General features: G+C 51.3%; 1 protein-coding gene across 1 annotated transcript in view; it reads right to left on the minus strand.

The window, feature by feature from the left end:
- Positions 1-386: 386 nt before the first annotated feature.
- Positions 387-22,147, minus strand: part of Reep1 (receptor accessory protein 1) — an 80,857-nt gene continuing 59,096 nt past the window's right edge. Inside the window, exons 6-9 of the mRNA XM_051202986.1 lie at positions 14,369-14,546; positions 9,839-9,874; positions 3,776-3,930; positions 387-1,385 (exon numbers count right to left, since the gene is read on the minus strand). Of these exons, the coding sequence (XP_051058943.1) occupies positions 1,305-1,385; positions 3,776-3,930; positions 9,839-9,874; positions 14,369-14,546 (450 nt within the window). The 3' untranslated portion in view covers positions 387-1,304. The remainder of the gene's footprint in view (positions 1,386-3,775; positions 3,931-9,838; positions 9,875-14,368; positions 14,547-22,147) is intronic.

The raw sequence follows: 22,147 nt of genomic DNA on the forward strand, positions 1-22,147 counted from the left end.
AACAAACACGATCCAAATGTGAGTAACTGGGCTGCGTGCATTACATGGAAAGAAAACACCGACTTTGAGCACAAATGGACTAGCCCTACAGTTTGGCTCAGCTCTGGGGGGGGGGGGGGGGGAGGGGGGAGAGAAGGCGGCTTCCTAGACCACACCATGTCATCTAAGTCAAACACTTGTCAAAATTCTCAATGTGGTCCTGGCTTGTAAAAATCATCCACGAAGACATGAGTGAGCATGAGTACCAGTCCATCCTGTTCATCTTCCACACAAGCCAGAGGGGCCAGCTGCCCCTGGATCTCAGCCTCAGTCCACCCCAGATCCTGCCTTCCGGTGGCTATGTGAGCACGTCTGAAACAAAGCCTAGTTCTAGCCTTTTCTCTTTGCTTAGTGTTCTCTAAAGCAAGGCGCTCAGATGCAGGCTCTTCCTCCTGGAGAAATTAGCCACAGCACTGGTCCCTGAAGGAGAAATACTCTTGCCAAGTGTTTCTGAGATACTTGGAATTCTTCCGGCAGCTGAGTCTCCTTGCCCCGCAAACGGTTCTGCTAAGGGTGAGCCACCTGCCTGCCCAAGGCAGGTCCAGTGGCCTCAGAAGCTTCTGATCTTGAACCTCTTCCCTGACTCAGCAACCTTCCTTCCTGTGGTTGAGACCCTGCGCTCCTGGCTCAGCTCTGCTCTGCGGGCTGCACAGCCACTTGAAGAACGAAGGCCATCTTCCAGCAGAAGGCATGCCCTACAGGCACCGGCTTTGTAAGCAGGTTGAGACATTGTCTAGAATCAAAGTATTTGCCTACATCTCTGGTTTTTGCAGCTCTCTCACTTACCAGAATCTCTGGCAGCCCTTGCAAGTTCATTACAGTAAGCTAAAAGCCGTAATATATACATCATAGTCCAATGTATTAGTACCAAGAACAACAGAAAGGGTTTTTAAAAAGATCACTTCGTTTGCATGTACAGGACTAAAAACTATGCAACAAATAAATTACAAACGTCCATCTCAGCAGCAGGGTAGGAGTGCTTATATGTCTAAAAACATTGTGGCCACAATGACGATTCAACTGCGGAAAATAACTAATCCCAGAAGACAGAAAGGTGACCCTCCACCACCACCTTTTCCCTTTAGCCTCTCCCCCAGAAACAAAAAGGGAAGAACAGAAAATTCTCAAAGGCAGAAGAGGGGAGGAGTAAGGGCCATGTCTGCGAGGCTGCACACTCAAAGCACACCCAGCCTGCGCACTTCCCTGTCACTAGTGACTAGCTCTTTAAGGCAGAGGGAGACGTCTGTGGGTCCGGTGCTGTTGGCTCATCTCACTGACGTGGTTTCGGTGGCCGAGGATGAGGTACTTTTCTTCCTGAAGCGGGACCGAAGGGTTCTAGGCGGTGCCTGGTGGAGAAAACAGAAAGGGCGTCCTCCATGTGGCTTGAGGGAACAGCATCCGGGGAAGGTACCCAGACATCGCCTTCTTTGCTCAGCCCCCCCCCAATGGGTAGAGCTGGGGTCCCACAACAGGAGTCAGTTACTAGAGTCCCACCCCTGCAGTTTGTGAGGTGAGACTGAGCCCGGTAGGAAAGCCATCACAGCCTCCTGAGTCCCGAGAGAAGGAAGGGCTGTGCACAATGGCATACCTTCCTTGTTTCAAATTCAAATGTGCTCCAGCCCTTTGCTCATTTCTATATTCCCTCTGGGAACTTTCCTGGTATATGTGTCAAGCTTCCAAGCATCATTCTGGATGTGAAACCTTTTACTGTCCAGATGGCTACACAACAAAGACCAACACCACCTCGTCCATCTCCCCAATGATGACTGCAGGGACTATTTCTCTCAGGGGAGGCACAGACCACAGGAGGCATCACAACCGAAATAAAGGGGAGACTCTCCTAAGAATGCCACCGAATGGGGGTCACAGAGCTGGCCCCAATCCACTGTCCGCAGCCCAAGCCTCTCTGTGAGGACCCTCCACTGTGCTTTGATACCACGGGCCCTTATGACCGGAAGCCCTATTCCCCCTTTACTTGTACATTTCTAGTCCCCCTGAGCACCAGCTCAAAAGTCACTTGTCTAGGAGACCCCTTGACTCTCTGACCTGCCTGGCCACACACAGCCATCTTTGTCTCTCATAGTGGCCTAGTTAGTGTCCTTCATTCATTTGAGATCGGTGTTTCTAAGTAAGTCAAGGTGGCCATGAGATCATTTTGTAGGCCAGGCTGGCATCAAACTTGTGACCCTCCTGCTTCAGCCTCCCAAGTGATGGAGATTACCGATGGGCTCCACACCCGGCTAGCTCTTTCTTTGTCTCCCTCCCATACTGGAGCATTGAACCCAGGGTTCGTCCATTGCTGAACAATCATTCTACCCACGAGCTATGCACCTCCAGCTCCCTTTTCTCAGTGATGTTTTGTATGTGCCCCACAGCAGAGGGCTTTGTACCCAGGTCCAGGGAGGGTGGTACCACCCTTCACTGCCCACCAGACTGGTGGGAAGCCTTTGTCCCTTTCATCACTATCTCTTGGTGACTGGCTAACCTAGAGCAAGATAAGCACCCAAGTGGGGAATAGGTTCCGTGTCCCCCAGACCTTTAAGGCCACACCTTCACTGGTAGAAAGGTTCACTACTCACTTCCGGACATAGGCTGAGGCAGCAATGAAGACCTCCTCTTTAGGCACCTGTTTCTTGGACACTGCAGTAAGCGGGGAGCCATGTGCAAAGCTTAAACAGAACCACAGCTAGGGGTGGTGGTGTATCCCTGTGATCGAGGTACTCAGGAGGTAGGAGGCAGGAGGATCAGGGGTTTGTGGCCAGCACCGACTACAGAGGGAATTTGAGGCCAGCTTTAAAGACCCTGTCTTAAAAAAAAAAAAGCCAGGTGGTGGTGGTGCACATCCTTAATCCAAGCACTTGGGAGGCAGAGGCAGGTGGATCTCTGTGAGTTCGAGACCAGCCTGATCTACAGAGCAAGTTCCAGGACAGCTAGGGCTACACAGAGAAACCCAGTCTTGAAAGCAAAAACACAAAACAAAACAAAGAAGCATAATCCCGGTCCTGGGATATTTAGAGTGAACTCTCCCACCTCGAGGTTTCCCAGGCTCTGAGGCCAGTACCCAGAACTTATCTGTACTGGCAGCTCAGTGGTGGGCACACTGGAGGAGTGGGGTAAATAACGTATGAAAGAACATGGAACGATCCACCTTGAACAGGAGTGAAGGAACGCCCACATCTCAGAGTGAACGGGAAAGCTAGGCTTCCAAGCCTGTCAAGGGGAATGTCCCAGCATCTTACCTGCTTCTCACGGGATCGTGAATCATGACATTCTCACAATGGACCCTCAGGCCAGAGAGCTCAGTACATACGGAACCAGAGAGGAGCCGGCCCTGAGTGGCTTTGTCCTGGGCCCATGACTAGTGACTCCCCATTTGTGTGACACAAACAGCCAGTATGGTCGGTCCTACTGCTGCCAAAGCCATCTACATCCCAGCTGGCCACAAAGCCAAGTATATTGTTTCCTGGTAACCTTCAATTGCCGTGGTGCTAAGGAAAAGGCTCAGCTGGAGAGGCACTTTCTCCATCCCTAGAACTGATCCCGCCCCACCCACCCCCTCCCACATACCCCTTGGCAAGTCGCTGGAGGCTAACTTGCCCTACCTATTTGATAGGGAAGTCATTCCCCCCCCCCATTCACTTAATGTTGAGTATCACAGGTGATGAGGCCATACTCAGGACCCCCAAATCTCTAGTGCAGACACACGATCCAGCCCACACCTCCAGACACCATGTACCTCCAGGGGCAACTCCGTCCGCCTAGGTGCCTTGTACATGTACATGAACTCCAACAGGTCCTCCTCCTCCTCCTCGTCAGAAAACGCCAGTGGGCTTTGGACCTGGTGGGGCTCCCATGACTTCACACCACCCTCATTCACTTCTCCCTCAACCACTTAATGTCCATCTAACAGAGGAGACAAAGTGCAGTGGAGGGGAGGGGTCAGTGTGCAAAGGAGCAAGGGAGGGCAAGATTAGGTACACAGCACGACAAACCTGTTAGAACAGCCGGGGGCCCAAGTCTGGAGAAGTTCCGCTGTCTTTAGGGGGGGCTGGACGGTGGGTGAAGGTGTAATTGGGAGACTCGGCAGCATGTACGCAATCAGCTGTAGGCTCAGAAGCCGCTGAACAGCTCCCAGGAGGATGGGAGGAGATGCTCTGAGACTTGCCAAGTCCTGATGCCTAGACCCACGAGTTACACGGGAGGAGTGCTCAGGGAAGACTCTCCTCCAAATATGAGAGCTGTGCTCCTGAGGAGGGATGCCTGGCTTTCTAAATTGTATGCACAGGCGGTGTTGACAGTGCGGTCAGTACCCTGTACACGCAGCACTAGGCACTCTGTAAGAGATGGGGTGTGAGAGCCAAGAGAACTCAAGGGATAACGTTGAGCTGCACTGTACAGATTTTTTCATTTCAAAGGACCCGGTGCTAGATAGCAGAGGGCCCTCATTTAGATGCGAATATCCGCCACCCAACCCCCACGTGACAGCAAGGTTCCTATTTCAGTCCAGCTTGAATAAACTGTAGGCGAAGCTGCAGGATTAACTTGGCCCATTGAGTGCAGCCGTGTTACTGAGCCAGGCTGTGCTAGCTTAGTTAGGATGTAAATTATTCTCTGCCCATACCCAGTTTATCTGGCATCCACAGACATGTCTGTGTATCTCTTGCCATCACCCAGAGTCACAGAAGGTAGAGCTAGGGGGTCCACAGCTCGCACACAGAGTCCTACCATTCTGGCGTCTGCACACAGAAACCTGAGCTCTTTCCGGGTTACCCTGCTACTGCTCCTAGAATCACATTCAGCCACAGAACTGGATCTGTCAGCCCAGGGCTGGTTGCTCTGTGACAGCAGCCAGTATGAACCAAACTGACGCCACCAACTACAAGCTTCTCCAGTTTGCGCTGCCGTTCTCCACGGCAGCCAGCAGAGGGCAGCACGAGAACACATCTGCCTTCAGCAGGCCGTGCAGGGCCCGACATTGTAAATTTGCCCTTTCTTCACCTCGTGCTCCTCTCAAGTTCCGTTGTTTCCTTGTCCCTGTCAGCTTGTTGACCTAAGGGGCAGCGACTCCATGACACTTCTCAAACACTCTGGCCCTCCAGAGCCTCCTTGCTCTGGCCCCCAGTGCTGTGCATAGTTTGTCAGCCACCCTGTCTCCGCTCAGCAGAACACTTCCTGAGGTTGTGAGGTTGTGGCTGCTCATCCCTCACATCCCAAGCCTCTGTGGCCCGGCACTCAGCCGGTACTGCCACTGCAGTAAGCAGAATGGGGGCCTGTTGACCCTCAGAGATCTCATCTCTGCTCTGCGCTAACCAGGACACTCCTCCGGACACAGATTGCTTCTGCCTGGGAGGAAGCGTAAAGTCCAGGCCTACCCAAGACCCAAAGCTCCCAGGCCAAGGTAAAAATGCAGAAGCATCCTGGCCAGCCCCACCCATCAAAAACCTTCATCCTGAGGATGGGGCTGGGCACTGGCTGAGGTTAGGCCTCAAAAAGGTGTGCGCTGCTCCCCCCTTAAACCCTGTTTCCAGAGCTTTCCCTGCATCAGTCATCACGGGCATCAGAAGATAACCCAGAGACACAGCAGGACCCTTGGGTACCTAATTACTGAGGCTGTGCATCCAAACCACACGTTACACACAGTAATGATAAACACCCCGTAAGTTGGGTGTGCACTCAGGTAATCCTAACAATCGCCATTGGTTAGCCTGGGCCGCACAGTTGGGTTCACAGGGTGGGAAGCCCGTCTCAGGCACAAAAGCTAAACCAAACGAACAATCAATGTCCATCTCAGTACTTAAACTGTTAAAAGGGTGTTTGCTCATACTCTCTGGTGTAACCTTGAACAAAAAGACTGCATTTTGAAAATGCATGGGAGGTCATTCCAGATATACAGGCAGGAGTAGAAGCCAGCCCTGATCCGGGCAGAGGCTGGGCGCAAAGGAGGCCAGTGTGGGTGGCTTGGGGGACAGAAATAGCTTCAGATGGAAGCAGCGCAGAACCCCACCTAAAAAAGCAGCCCCAACTCCTAGGGCGGTCCCTGTACATCTGTCGCGTGTGCTGTTGGCATTTATTTATTTATTTATTGAGCATGCTGGAAATCAAATCCATGGCTTTGCACACACCAGGCAGGTGCCCTTCCACTAAGCTGAGTCCCTAGCCCCTTGGTGGTATAGTTTCTCACTCTCAGGATGGAAAGTAAACATGGACAAGACACATTTCTGAGCTCTGGTGCACTGTGGACACCTCCGGAAAGTGTGAGGGTGTCCAGTCTTTGCTGCTCCGTGACCGGGTGGCTGGCTTCAGGATTTTCTCCCCATCCTACGTTCCTTCTCACATCCCCCAACTTCCATTTTCTCCTTACTTTGAATCACCATTTCACATGTATTTCCTTCACATTCATTTCCTTTTTGGAGCAATCAGCTGAGTAAATAAGAAATGAGCCACAACGAATATGGCCACACTGAGGGGTGGTACCAGTTTGAAGAACAGGAAACTCAGGAGAGTGCCTATAGATTTGCACAGACTTGTGACCCAATATGTGCTGAGCCTCAGCAATGGACTATACCCCAGGATCCTGAGAACTTGTGTAGGCACAGGCTGTGCCATAAGAGGTCATGCCACACTCCTCCAGTCCTTCAGCACGAGGCCTGGGGCCCACTGGGCTGTTGCGATTGGGTCAAGGTTGTGGTTTCACTTAAGGACAGGCGCCCCTGTTGTCCTCTACAACAGGGGATGTGCGTGTGCTGGTGTCAGGCTCAGGACTAAAGGGTTGGAAGGAGGGGCTGGGAAGTCTACGCCCTTTAAAGACCCGAACAGATCTGCTAGTCCCAAGCCCTGAGCCACCCACAGTACAGCACGACACCCAGGTTAGCATACATGTCACACGGCACACATTAGGGGTGCAAGGCAACACATGTGTTGAAAGGACATGCCTGTCTGAGCACTTACATCCAGGTCCCCAGCAGTCACCATGGAGAGAGGAAAGAGAATTCTGTCAGAGAAGGGCTTTGGAATGAAACTCACACATACTTAGATTTATGCCCCACATACTTGGTTTTAGAAAGGGGCCTGATACACGCCTTTCTGACCAACGACAGGCAGCTCAGGGAGGAAGAGGGAAAGAGGGCAGGAAAGGCGGACAGGGGTACTATCCGAAGCATCTACAAAGAGACAGAAATATGCATATGCAGCAGGGAATGCAGCAGAATGAAGCCGAGGTTGGGAGAGAATGTTCTAGCATCTGGGAGGCACAGTTTAGAATAGGCTGTGTCTAACATCTGCTGCTTGCAGGGCCTGTAAGCTCTAATGCCATGGCTGTCACTGCCCTCTGAGGTGACCATCAGCCTCCCAAATGCCCACCTTCCCTTTCCCTACTGTCCTGAGCTGAGAGCTAGATTTGCAAATCCTTTAGAAAGTTCAGTTTCTGCCCAGGGATCCTAAGGCCCTAAGTCTCCAAGGATGCCTACAGCCTTCCCATGCTTGGACTGAATACACTCCACATGCTGCACGTATTTCAGGGGATCAGGAGAAAAGCACCCCAGACCCACTGGAATCCTCTCAAAAGGTGTTGAAGCTTCCAGCCCCTGGTGTCAGCCAAACACATCCCAGAGCCATCTGCCAGCTCTTCGCAGCAGGGTGCCTTCCTCACAGAGAGCCGGAGGGACCACAGACCTTACAGAAGGGACAGTGAGTACCAGAGAGGAGAGTTGTCCCTAAGAGCAGAGAGGGATGCAATGTGGAGGAACCGTGGGGTGGATCCTTGCAAGGAGCTCCGGGGGCCAGGGAGAAAGTTCTAGAGTACTGGATGTCAGCAGAACCCTAGGAGAGTATGGTCTGAAAAAGTCAGGGCTGGGGCGAAAGCATCCTGGCCTTGACTCCAAGCAGAGCCATCCCAGTCTGTGCTTCCAGTTAGTTATTGCTATGGCTGCTCCACTCTCCCAAACCCCCATCACTCTAAGACCCCGACACAGGGGCCTGCAGAATCCACAAGTGCCTGCCATCCGCTGATTCCCGAGCGTCTGGTATGCAGACTTTATAAAACCAAACCACTGCTGTCCCATAGGTGAAGGTATCCTAGAGCCAGGAGGAAGAATGCAGCAGAAAGGATGGGCCATCACCGGCCTGGTCCTAGGCGGTTCTCTCCTGGCTCATGGAATTCACAACTCAACATGCAGAACGGGGACAGAAATGGCCATGGCCAACTGGGGACACTGTTACCTAGGAAGTCTACCGGACCCACATGCTAATGTCTGGCAATGGGAGACCCCAACTTCCCAGATTGGTTGAATGCCGCCCTCCCGCTGTGTCCTTGCTCAGTGTCCCTGTCTGTCACTGTCATGGACTTATTTACGGCTTTCAAAGCCCAGGACCTACCCTGGTCCCTAATGAATCTAGTTAAGTTCACGCAAAATGGAGGGACATTTTCTAAGATAGCAGTATAGCTGGCCCCAGAGGGCCACAGCTCTCTCTCTCTCGCTCTCTCTCTCTCTCCCTCTCTCTCTCTCTCTCTCTCTCTCTCTCTCTCTCTCTCTCCCTCTCCCTCCCTCTCTCCCTCCCTCTCTCTCTCTCTCTCTCGCTCTCTCTCTCTCTCCCTCTCTCTCTCTCTCTCTCTCTCCCTCTCCCTCTCCCTCCCTCTCTCCCTCCCTCTCTCTCTCTCTCTCTCTCTCTCTCGCTCTCTCACACGCACACACGCACACACACCAGCACACACAACATCAAGAGTCTGGAAGTGGGAGCCCCAGAACCCTGAGTTCGCCTGGCTGGTCCAGCCTGTAAAATAGGAGTCAAGGGCCAGAGAGATGGCTCAGCAAGCGAAGGTGCCTGCTGCCCAGCCCGATGGTGTCTGAATTTGATCCCCCAAACTCACATTGTAAAAGGGGAGAACCGACTCCCCCAAGTTGTTCTCTGACCTCCACAGGCCATGACGTGCACATCACATGTCCTCATACGCCCCTCTCCCCACACACAAATAAATGTAATGAACAGTAGCCACCCTTCAAAAAGCCTTTTGACAGCCATTTCCATAAGAGTTCAGGAAGCGAAGCAGGGGCCCCCACCCCTGTTTTATGATGAAGAAACAGGTTCAGAGCAGTTAGGTGACTCACACAAAGCTGCACAGCTAGTAAGTGGCAAGTCAGAGCTCCTTTAACAGGGCTGACTCCCCCGAAAACTCAGGGCTTCTTCCCTTCAAGGGAGCATGGGCAGTCTCCATGTCCACGGGACACATTGCACGGGGCTGTGTAGGACTACCCATTGGGTCAAAGATTCTCATGTGTGTCTCTGACATTCCTTCTAAGAGGCTGGGTAATTCTTCTCCCGTGGAACATTGGTTTGGTTTGTGACTCACCGTCATCAAGCAGAACAGTTAACTTAGAGCAATCACTGGCTTGACTTCAAAAGCAAGATCATGAGCAGTTAGGATGCTTCCTGCCTGGCCTCTCTATCTAGAACCATTCACTCTGGGCCAAGCCACTTGTCATGTGTGGGGACTCTCCAACAGCCTGAGAGAGGCCGGATGGTAAAGAGCTGCAGGCAGTGAGTGGCCCCTGGAGCCGTCTTGGAATGGATCTGCCAGGCTCAGTCAAGCCTTCAGCTGACTGAGCCCAGCCAGCCTCCTGACAGCAGCTTCCTGAGGGGTTTGGCTATGGAAATGTAAGACAGTGCTTGCCTTAAGAGTTTTGTCCCTGTCTGGCCCATGCAGCTGAATGGGAGCCCCGAGGTCAGGGGCCGGCACCTGGTTAGTGGCCCCCCTGAAGCAAGCCGAATCCAGCAGGCTGCAGGCAGGCGGGCTGCTACTCACCTTTCCGGGTCCGGCAGGTGGAGCAGCAGGTACACACTGTGGGAATCGGGTGAGGGCTCTGTCAGAGGTAGCCCCCGCCCCCAACAGGAACCAGGCCCCAGCAAACAGGAAGCCCCAGGGAAGTGTGTGAATCCCCTGAGTTGGGGTCCCAGGAAGAGGGCGGTATCTCCAGACACTTCAGTGAGGGAAGGGATCACCTCTGATCCCACCTCCTAGGGATAGGCCCTGCTTCCTTTAGCTGTAGGAGCTGTGAGAGTTTCCCCTGCGAATAACCATCCCTTCCTCAAAACCTCTCCTAGACTGTTTGATTCAGAGCGTCCTCCAGGAAACCTACTCAGACTGTTTTCCCCAGTGAACTAGTGTCTGAGCATTTGGCAAAAGGACTCATTGGCCACTGATTTGAACACTGCTTTCATGGGTCTGCAGATCACGTGGATCTTGGCATATAGTAGGCGCTCACCAAATCCATGCTGACCCAATGACTCAGAATCCACGGAAGGTTCTCTGCATTCTCTCAGATCCTGGTGTACCCTTCCTGGTGGCGAACGCCAGCCATTCCAATGTGTGGTCCCTCCCTCTCTGCTCTCTCTGGCAGGAGGAAAATCAGCCTGTCCTAACCCCTGCCAACCGCAGTGCAAACTCCAGTGCAAACTCCAGGCAGGCCAGTCAGCTCTGGTGTGTGGCTCAGCCTCACGGTGGGTGCTGAATGTGGCAGCAAAGAGCTCTGCTTCTCATCCACCAAGCTCAGACCCTGTGCTCTCCTCATGCCACACGTGCAGGGCATGTGGACTCACCGCAGTACAGCTCCTGTGTCTTGTTGCTCCTTTTCTTTCCTCCAGATGCAGAGAGCAAATGCTCTTGTCCCCGCGTCTCAGCCGACCACCCTCACTATGTCCTGGATCCACTCCATCGCTTCTGTCCAGTCCCCACCCATCCTCCTTCCCCAAGAAGCATGCATTTCAATACTTACACGCATCTTTTTGCTTCATTGTGCTCTTGCAAATGTATTATTTTGTATACTATGTATATTGTGTGTGCATGTGTGTGTGGGGGGGGAGCCTGCCCCTGCTTGTGAATGTAAAGATGACAGGCTAACGTGGCTTCTTCTCTTGCTCTCCACTTTATCTTTTGAGACAGGATCTCTTACTGAACCTGGAGTTCACTGGTTCTTCTAGACTGACTGGCTGGCCAGAGTCTCAGGGTCTCCCTGTAACCCCTTCCCAGTGCTGGCATCCTAGGATTGTGCTACTGCACCAGGCTTTTCTATGGGCTCTGTGAATGCAAACTCAGCTTCTCAAGCTTATACAGTAAGCAGTTTACCAACTGAGCCATCTCTCCAGTCCCTGCTATCACCTACCTACCCACCTACTGACCTACCTGCCCACCTACCCGCCCACCTACCTACCCACCTACCCACCTTCCTACCTACCCACCCACCTTCCTACCTACCCACCCACCTTCCTACCTACCCACCTACCCACCTACCCACCCACCTTCCTACCTACCCACCTACCCACCTACCCACCCACCTTCCTACCTACCCGCCCACCTACCTACCCACCTACCCACCTACCCACCTACCCACCCACCTTCCTACCTACCCACCCACCTACCTACCTACCCACCTACCCACCCACCTACCTACCCACCTACCCACCCACCTTCCTACCTACCCACCCACCTTCCTACCTACCCACCCACCTACCTACCTACCCACCCACCTACCTACCCACCCACCTACCCACCCACCCACCTACCCACCCACCCACCTACCTACCCACCCACCTACCTACCCGCCTACCTACCCACCCACCTACCCACCCACCCACCTACCCACCCACCCACCTACCCACCCACCCACCTACCTACCCGCCCACCTACCCACTCACCTACCCACCCACCCACCTACCTACCTATCCACCCACCTACCTACCCACCTTTTTTAAAGACAGGGTTTCTCTGTGTAGCCCCTGAGGTTCTGGAACCAAGCTGGCCTCCAACTCATAGAGATCTACCTGCCTCTGTCTCCCAAGTGCTGGGTTAAAGGCATGTGCCACCACTGTCCAGCCTGTTTGTTTTTTTGTTTTGTTTTTGTTTTTTTTTTTAGATGGTCTCACCATGTAGCCCTGGCCCGGAACTCACTATGTAAATGATACTGGTCTTGAACTCACAGAGATTCTCTCACCTCTGCTTCCTTAGTGCTGGGATTAAGGCATATTTCATCACGACTGGCTTTATTCTTACTTTACATAAATCGTTGTGGCTTGTGCATCTCCGTGGGGTCTCCTGCTCCCAAGAGCCACCAGTGTCCACTGAACCTGGGACTTCCAGTTGCTGCAGACACAGCCAGTAGCCATGCCTTCCCCAACCCTTTCCTAAGCGCCTTCAGCTCCTGCCATCTGATTGGAGTCTGAAAATGATCTTTGTCTCTTCTCTCTCTCTCCTCACAATCCTGACTGTGGGGCCTCTTCCTCAAGAGAAGGCTGGAGGAACTGGGGTCCGCTTCCTGCACAAGGTCAACCCCTCTGCTGTGACTTAGGCGTCCGTCTGAGTAAAGCTCTAAGGCTGGCAGCAGCCGGAGCTGAGGGGAAGTGGGGTCACGGGAATGAACAGGGACAAGTGTGGCCTTGTGGTGCCAGCTTCCCGTGTGGCGCTTTCTGCATCCTACGGGCTCAGGGTCACCTAGCCAGGGTGCCCCCCCCATGTAAGAAGTACGGTTTTTTCCTCCTGCCGCCTAGTCTTGTCCTGCCGCCACGCCAGCCCCAAATAATACACAGAGACTCTGTATTTGATATTATGTTGTTGGCCAGTTACTTGTTTCTTATAGGCTAGCTCTGTCTTAAGTATTAACCCATTTTTATGTATTTCCATGTGGTCTTCCCAGCTAAAGCAGGGCACCCTACCTGACCTTCCAGCTTTGGTGTGGGCCATTCCGATTTCAGGGCTCACCCTGCCTCAGAGAGAAGCCATTGTCTCCTGAACACTTTCAGGATTGTAAAGAACGTTCTTGAATGAAATAAATAGTAAGAGTTATAACAATAGCTACTTACTAACTACTGTTACCAGGCACGGTCTTGAGTAAGGTATTTAGTGTCTGGGCATGAATGTGTTATCATGTCTACACCATGAGCTAGTCCTCAGGCTCTGGGCATGAATGTGTTATCATGTCTACACCATGAGCTAGTCCTCAGGCTCTGGGCATGAATGTGTTATCAATCATGTCTACACCATGAGCTAGTCCTCAGGCTCTGGGCATGAATGTGTTATCAATCATGTCTACACCATGAGCTAGTCCTCAGGCTCTGGGCATGAATGTGTTATCAATCATGTCTACACCATGAGCTAGTCCTCAGGCTCTGGGCATGAATGTGTTATCATGTCTACACCATCCTCAGGCTCTGGGCATGAATGTGTTTTCATGTCTACACCATGAGCTAGTCCTCAGGCTCTGGGACCTGGGGCTTGGAGCCCAGGTGCCTTCTATGCTGCCCTCTTATAGCACACGGTAAGGGCCCAGGTGCTCTGGAGGTCCTGATTTGCATGTTTAAGGGCAGGACAGACATACATAACATCATATTCCCAAACAGTCCAAGTCCTGATTATTCTGTAACAAGGAGGGGGATAGGTGGCCCAGCAACCCCCACACACTCACCACCATCGGGGGAAGTTGGTGACCTGGCACCGCCCCCACACTCTGCCATCAGGGGAAGGTGTGAGCCAGCATCGTCCTCTGTACCTTCCTGCTGTCCACCATTTTCGGTCAGCAACTCTGCTCTGCTCCCCAAGTCCCTGATAGCTCCCAGTTCATTCACTGACCCCCAGAAGCTCCAAGTCCGCGCGGATAGATTAGATACTGGATTCCCATCTCAATCTACACAGCTGGGTCTCACCTACACCTACTGAGATCTCTGGAGACAGGCCCAAGATCCCACACATTAAATACAGTTCGTGGCCAAGGCTCACACGGGCAGTCTCATGGCCAGTGCTTATCCACGAGAGTTAAACAGAGGGCTAGATTTTCAGATCCTGGAAGGACTTGGCCTCCCCAGGAACTGGACCTAGTGTGGTCCTTGGTAGTGAGTAGACAGTCAGAGATGAAGTAGAGACAGGGAGAGGGAGAAAATGCCTACGGGTGTCAGTAGCCCTGAGGAGTGGGAAAAGATGCTCAGGGGCCATGAGACCTGAGTGCGGGGTCAGAAAGAATAGAAAGTACTCCCAAGGCCCAGACTACACCTTCTGCTCCAAAAGTGGCCCAGGTATTAGCACCCAACACTCCAACTCCACAGACAACGATGAAGGCAGAGTAACCTTCCGATGCTAGTACCCTACCCTGCCCGAGGCACAGTCCCCAGGCCAGCTTCCTGAGTGGCCGCGCTCCTCACCTGGCCTGGTTTAATCTAACAAATATCTCTGTTGGTGACAGGCAAGAGACACTGTGTGTGTGTGTGTGTGTGTGTGTGTGTGATCCAGTATTGCTCCTCTCTGTGACAATGGGGCTCTAGAGTGACAGAGGGAAGGGAAGAGACCTACCTGAGCTGCCAGCACTCTCAGAAGCACTCCTGGACATCTTGGGCTGGCCATGCTTGCTGCTGGACCGCCCAGTCCCTGGTGGAGGCGGGCCTGAGGGAGCAGGGGTGCCATCACCCCTGATGGTAGTGAGGTCTTGCATGCTGAAGCTCCGTAGTCTCTCCGACAAGGCACCCTGTCCCTGGACACAACACAGGAAAGCACTTGTCAGAGGCCTGGCATAGGCTTATGGGCAATAATGGGAACAGACATGACATGATAAAGGCCGAGAGACTTTTGCTCTGTGAGTAGACAAGGCAGAAGCAGGGTTGCCTTTGCTGAGTGAGGTTCCCAGATACACTGGCCAATATGCCAGGTGTGTTCTCGGCCCCCTCTGGGGTTCAGCCATCACTCCTGTTCCCTTCCTTCTCTCAGACACCCCATGGAAATCTGCAGCTAGGATTACTATCCTCTACAGACCCCTACACACACACCTTGCTTTGTTTCAGATAGGGTCTCATGTGTCTGCGTTTGGCCTTGAACTTGCTGCTCAGCAATGTAGGCATGTAGCTGTTAGTATGAATCCTGATTCTCTTGCCTTCACTGCCCAGTGATTACAGGCATGGGGCATCACACCTGGTTTATGTACCCATGGGCTTAAATTCAGGGTTTTATGCTTGCCGGGCAGGCAGTCTACCATCTCAGCGACATCCCCAGCCACTGCAGTCCCTACTCTGTAGAGATGGCTGGAGGCTGCTGGCTTCCCACCAATAAAAGCCTATATATGGCCCCATTATCCTCAGTTCCCAGAATCTGGTTACAAACTCAAAACCTAATATTCCATATGCTCAGTCCTCCATCTTCCCAAAGGCTATAAAATGCAGCCGGTGTTGTTTCAATGTATGACAGCAGGCTTTTTTTTTTTTTTTAATCTATGAAGCTGAGATGGTTTACAAGACACTTTTCCTCCTATTGGTGCATTTGAGTTTCATAAAATACTGAAAAGGTAATAAATCAGGAAGGAAGAAATGATATTTAAAAAAAAATCTGCTGTTGAAATAACTACTTCCTACACGGAGAGAGCTGTGGCGTGAATCTCGTGAATCCCGGTGTGAATGTGCTCTTTTGTTTAGGAGAGCAAGGTAAATGTGCTGTGTGGATGAAAGAGCAAACCTTCCTCGCCCACCTGGTCCTGAGTGACAGGTCTGTGTAAAGAGAAAGGGCAAAGACGGGGTCGGGTGTGCCTCGGGGCAGGAGACGGTCAATTTAAAGTTATGTATTTGTGTGTGTGTGTGTGTGTGTGTGTGTGTGTGTGTGTGTGTGTGTGAGAGAGAGAGAGAGAGAGAGAGAGAGAGAGAGAGAGAGAGAGAGAGAGAGAGAGATGCCCCAGAGCTGGAGTTACAGGCAGTTGTAAGCTGCTGGGCATGACACTGGGAACCAAACTTGGGTCCTCCAGAAGAGCAAACACTCTTAAGCACTGAGCCATCTCTCCAGCCAGTTTCTACAGGAACGAGGCCCCTGGTCGGTTGCCCATGTGCCAGTAGATGCTCCCATGCCGATGAACTGAGTGGGGCAGGAGGGGCAGGATGGGAGGCTGAGAGGAGACTGGGTTACCGAGGTAGTGTTGGGGCTTGGAGCAAGCCACTGCCAGGCCATGAGCTTGGGTGTGCTCGGAATGCTGGTGGCCCTGCAGCCTCCCTCATGTCCTGGGGGGGGGCAGTGGGGGCCGGAGACTGTGATGTGAGACAGCAGGGTGGGAATGGTCCCTTATTTTCATGGTGAAGAGCGGTGCCCAGCGGCCCAGAGGACCTGAGGATAGCAAGGTAGGGTAGACACAGCAGCACAGGGAATCAGGGCAGAGGGGACGGGGCGGCGACAGCAGGAAGATGAGCAAAGCACCCATCAGGGGCTGGGGAGAGGGCTTGAGCAAGCTTGCCCATCTCATTCAACAATGAAGAAATGATCTACATGGAGGACAAAGCACAGCCACTGGCTAAACGGAAGGTCTAAATTCGACCAGGAACAAAAGCAAGGGCACAAAATAATAACAGAGGCTGTGTTTACGTGCTTAGGGATGTGTACGCACACGGGCATATGTAATAGTAATTAAAGAAAAAGGGCATTAATTTAAAAGAGTAGATGGGGTACATGGGAGAGGTTGAAAGGAAAGGAAGAGAATGATATAAATTATACTATAGCCTCAAGAAATAAAAAACTTACCATAGTAAAGAGGACAAAACCACAAGCAACTACTACAAACTCGGGAGAGCGGCAAGCAAAGGGCATTAAACAGGGTTTAATGATGCACCGGGAAATGAAATAGGTGAATTCTCCACCTACCAAAGATATAAAAACCATGTCTCAAGGAAACTAACAACAATGCCCCACAGGGAATGGCGGCTCACACCTGCAATCCCAGCATTGGGGAGCCGAGGCAGGACAATTATCACAAGTTTGAGGCTGGTCTTGGCAGCACAGTCCCAGGCCAACCTGGGCCAGTGCGAAGCCACCAACACAAATGCAAACCACAAACAGAAAACGGTTTAAGTAACCAAATATATCCAGTTAGAGCCATTGGTCTGTAAAACATAAGGTATTGTGTCCTTAAGATACCCACTGTGTGGAACAAGCCAGAGTTAAGTGTGTAAGAGGGCCAACCAAGGGCCTGGAGACACGGCTCGGTGGTTAAGAGAGCTTGTTGCTCTTCCACAGGAGCTGAGTTCAGGTCCCAGCACCCACATCAAGAGGCTCACAACTGCTTTTTACTCAGAGAAGCCAAGCCAGCATAGCTCCAGTATCACCAGCATCAGGAAGACCGCAAGTGGCAAGGGTTAGGAAAGGGAAGATGAGGATGGCTGAGGACCAAGCTACCTCTGTGCCGAAAGGAACCACAGGAGCATGGAAACAAGAGTATCCCCCCCCCCCCGCCCGCCCACAAATCAGAGCAGCTGGAGAAGTCTCAAAGCAACATACGTCTCACTTGAAAACCTTTTAGCTCGACCCAGTCTCTACTCAGCCTCTTTCTTATTTACTGCCCATGAGGCCTACTTCAGCTGTGTGTGGAGGAATCCCCATCTTTTGTTTGGAGCTGTCATCTTCTGGAAGAGCTTCTGTCTACCACACTGCCTACTTAGGGAAAATGATTTTTGGATTCTCTATGTTTGAAAAAGCATAATATAAGCAGGGCATAGTGGCACCCACCTTTAATCCCAGCACTTGGGAAGCAGAGGCAGGTGGGTCTCTATGAGTGGGAGGCCAGCCTGGTCTACACTGAGTTTCAGGACACCCAGAGCTACATATTTGGACCCTATCTCAAAAAAGTATAATATCATATTGTCCCTAACTCAATGGACATTGTGATAGTAAAAAGCTCTGAGAAGCTTTCATTTTTGATTTTTTTTGAGACAGAGTGTTTCCACAGCCCCGGCCATCTTGGAACTTGCTATGTAGACCAGGTTGGTCTTGAACTTGTAGAGTTCCACCTACCTCTGCCTCCTGAGAGCTGGAGTTCAAGGCATGTACCACCCCACCTGACTGCCCTACAGTGTTTGGGGCTGTTTAATCAATGCATTTCAAATGTCTATGGCCACAGTAGGAGTCAGTGAGAGCCAGCCATGCAAATATCTTCCCACAACTCATTCTTTTCCTTTTCTGGAACTTACTATGTAAACCAGTCTGGCCTTGAACTCACCAAGGTCTATTTGTGTCTGCTTGCTAAGTGCTGGGATGCACCACCATACGTGATTATTCTTTTTCTTTTGAATATGTATGTGTATGTATTGCATGCAGGTGCTTTGGGGCTATGTGTGTATTTGTGTATGTGGCAGTCAGAGGACATCCTCTGGAACACTGTCTACTTCCTTTGAGTCAGGATCTCTCCTTGACCGGGAGTTCACCAAATTGGGCGAGGCTACCCTGGGGATCCTTTTGTCTGTACCTCCCCAGCACGATCGCAAGCATGTGACAGCAGGCGTGACATTTGGACTGGGTTCTGGGGACTCAGATGTTCAGGGTTACACGGAAGTGCTTTACTGACTGAGCCATTTCCCAGCCCTCATCCTTGAAACGATTACAAAAAAAAGAAACTTTAATCTTCTTGCCTCCCTTGCAGTTATGGCCGGCATTACACTACAGTCTTGTCCAATAGGTTGTGAGGAGAAATCTGAGGAGGGGTTTGCAGTTGGGGAGATATTTCCTCTTCCTGATATGCAGGAGAAAGTCCTGCCCTGCCCCTTTCTCTCTGCCTTCACGGGTGGATCAGACCCCAGGACTGGTGATAGGAGAGTCGCAGAGCCGTTGCCCAGAGCCTCACTGCAATAACGACAACTTCCATCCACTCTAATTGGTTTTCATCAGCTCATAAACACAGTCTTCCACTGAAGTCTCGGTGGTTTCCATAACTGCTTCTGCTATCACCATCTACACCTAAACATATGTGTACTTGGCTATATCCCATGTCAGGACTGGATGATGGAGGGTTCTGAATGTTCAGCTAAGAGAATACATAAGGGGCCTGGTTATCTGAAATTCCCACTGGTCTTTTCTGGAACCATCAAGGAAGAGGCATCAATAGCACGGGCATAATAGGCACTGGCAGCAGCGGTGGAAATTCCTTTGCAAGCGCCAGAGGAGGGAATAGCACGGCGTGAGTGGGTGGCTGAGCTGAGCGGGTCAGCAGACTCTGACAGGAGCCATGGGGTGAGTTAGACCTTGGTCTGTTCACTGTGCTTCCATGCTCCTTTTAATTGCGTGCACAAGGGTTTTTAAAAACCTCAGTCTGGCAGTGTGTCAAATAAGAAGCATACACACCCTAAGTAGAAGGGGCCGTGTCCCCATTTCACCAGCAAGGCTTCCTTTCCTAGTGGCACTTGAGATAATGACTTCTATACAATGAAAATAGTTGCACTTCTCTGAGAAGCTTCCGGCAAACATCTAGACTCCTTGCAACATGCTCTCCACGCATCTGTCCTGCTCCCTGTCCTTCATGTGTTCCAGGCTGACCTTGAACTTGCTAAGTAGCCAAGGATAGACCTTGAACTTCTGATTTTCCTGCCTCTAATTCCCAACCACTGGGATTTCAGGTATCCAAAACCACACTTAATTTATGTGGTGCTGGGGATTTGAACTCAAGGCTTTGTGCATGTTAGGCAAGCATTCTACCAACTGAGCCATGCCCCCAGCCTAAGAAAGGTATATTTGTTGAGCAGGTTTTAATACCTTTTCACCACTAACCATTGCTACTTTAGTCCACCACAGAGGGAATCTCCACAGTTTTGATGGCTAAGGAGGAAGATGGGGTGCAGTTATCCATTGTCAATTACCATTGATGGAGGATGTCTTTTTGTATGTTTCTCTTATTGGTTGATGAGTAAAACAGTGTGGCTTGTGACCAAGCAGGAAGGACAGGTGGGACTACCAGAGGAGGAGGAGGATTCTGGGAAAGGTAGGCAGAGTGAGCCTGGCAGACAGAGTCCCGATGCTGCTGAGGAGTAACACCATACTGGACATTACCAGGTAAGCCACAGCCTTGTGGCAACAAATAGATCTGTAGAAATGGGTAGCTAGCAATAAGAAGCCCTAGTCATTGGACAACAGAATTATAGTTAATTTAAGTCTCTGAGTGTTCATTTGGGGCTGATGTGGCTGTGGGAAAGAGTGCTCATAACAGACCATGACCGCATCGCCTCAGTGAAAACATGCCTCTAGGTGACAGGCTTTACTGGTAGGGCTAAGACTGACCTCACCCTCTTTTATCCTTTTTGAATCATGAACAAGGCTCAATCTCTCAAGGTAACCCTAAAGAATACAGGCTTTCTATTATAGTGATAAATGTCTTCAAACCCAAAACAATTGAGGTGGTTTTGTTTTAATTTTTACTTTTTTATATATGTATTAATGTTTTGCCTACGTGTATGTGTACCACGTTCATGTCTGGTGCCCACGGAGGTCAGAAAAGGAATTGGATCCCCTGGAACTAGAGTTAAAGATGTTTGCAAGGTACCATATGGATGCCCGAAACTGAACCTGGCTCTCGACCACTGAGCCGTTTCCGTAGCTCCTATGCTTTATTTTGGAGACAGGGTTTCATGTAGCCCAGGCTAGCCTCAAGCTCACTACGTAATCTTCCTCCCCCCACTTCCTAAGTGCCAGGACTACAGGTGTGCACCACCATGGCCCATGGGTACATATATGTGACTGAACTGAAAACAGAATCGAGAGGTAAGACAGATACTTCCGGTGATGAAACAATGTACGGCAGGCTCTGGACCTCACAGGGGACGGCACAGCAGAGTGTGGATTTTAGCTCATTCCATTTCCCCATGTGCCCAATGCTCACTTTGGATGACAAGGAGGATAAAGGTGAAAGGTTTTAGTGAGTCAGCCAATTGACAACAAAGTCACCAGCATAACCGCATTTCCTGAGGGTAATTCAGGAAGAGTTAGTGCTTCCCGCTGCCCCTCACATCCTCCTGAGCCCACTGACAGCCTCTGCAGCTGAACATGCTCCACATTAGGGACAGGCTCCACCTCAGCATGCCACACGGAGATCAAGCTTCCTTCAGGACAAACAAAACAGAAAGAGACGAGGATTTCTACCAGGACAGCATCAGTACAAACTCGATTCATTCTCCAGGCACTAAACAAAACGGGGCGGGGACTGAGTAAGTTAGTCACATGTTAGATGCTGCCAGACGAACACACTAACAGGCTCTGGTATGATGACAGAGTGCAGTCAGCCTGTGTGTCTGCCACGGAGTCACACATACCATACACACGTGTCGGGGCAGCAAGACACCAGCCTCCGATCCAGACCAGAGGCTGGCGAGTAGAGACGGCTGGCGGGCCTCTCTACCTGACTGGATCGGTTTGGAGTTAGTCACACCTCTCAACGGGGTTACCTGCCCTTCTCTGACGTCCAAAGAGGAGACAAAATGAAAGAGTCGAGCCACCTGATAAAGGGTAAAAGAGGCACAAAAAAAAAAAAAAAAAAAAAAAAAAAAAAAGCCATGGGCACAGGCCAACAAGTTTTAAAGAGTCAGAGTCACGTGGTCCTCATTCCTGTCCCTTACTCATTTGCTCACTCATTGCTCCGCTCATGATTTCTCTGTCCACACACAACAAACCCTGATGGGATGCTGAAGTGTGAAGTGGCCCCTGCTTCCCAGAACCTCAGTCAGACAGGGGCATCAAGACACATTCTTACAAGAGGACAACATGGCTGGCCCGAGTCTCAGTGGAGGCCTCACACAGGAGCTCACAGTTGTGCAAGGTGAGGGCTGACCCACCAGGAGAAAAGGGCGGGAGACAGAACTGAGTTCTCTACCGAAGGTTTGGAGAGGTGAGTGAGAAAATGGGAAGGATGGAAGTATAGTGAGAACCTTCTAGAAACACTCTGTGGATGGACTGGGCTGAGAACTGGCCCCAATAATCCGGTATCTTTCTCTCCTGTTTTCATTTTGCAGCTGGGGAAAGGGATGTCTGCAATCAGATGTTTCCTGACCTCTGTTTTGGGAAGTGCCCTTAATGAGAAATAAGAGGCAAAAGCCAGAGCACTGTATCGGGTCATCTGAATCAGGCATCCCCAGGACACAGGGGTACCGGACGGACGCTCCCAACACTGAGCTGCCAAGGTAGTTGTCTCAGTTGGAAACCCTGCCCTATGCATTCTCCAGGGATAACTCTCCAGCCCTCTTCCACGTTTCTCATGCTCCCTGGCGCCCAGGCAACAAATCAGTCATCTCTGAAGCTTACCCCTTTCCACTTCTCAAGTCCTAACTTTTCAGCATCCCTCCCTCCTCCCTT

The sequence above is a fragment of the Phodopus roborovskii genome, unplaced genomic scaffold, assembly GCF_943737965.1.
Source record: "Phodopus roborovskii unplaced genomic scaffold, PHOROB, whole genome shotgun sequence".
NCBI lineage: Eukaryota > Metazoa > Chordata > Mammalia > Rodentia > Cricetidae > Phodopus > Phodopus roborovskii.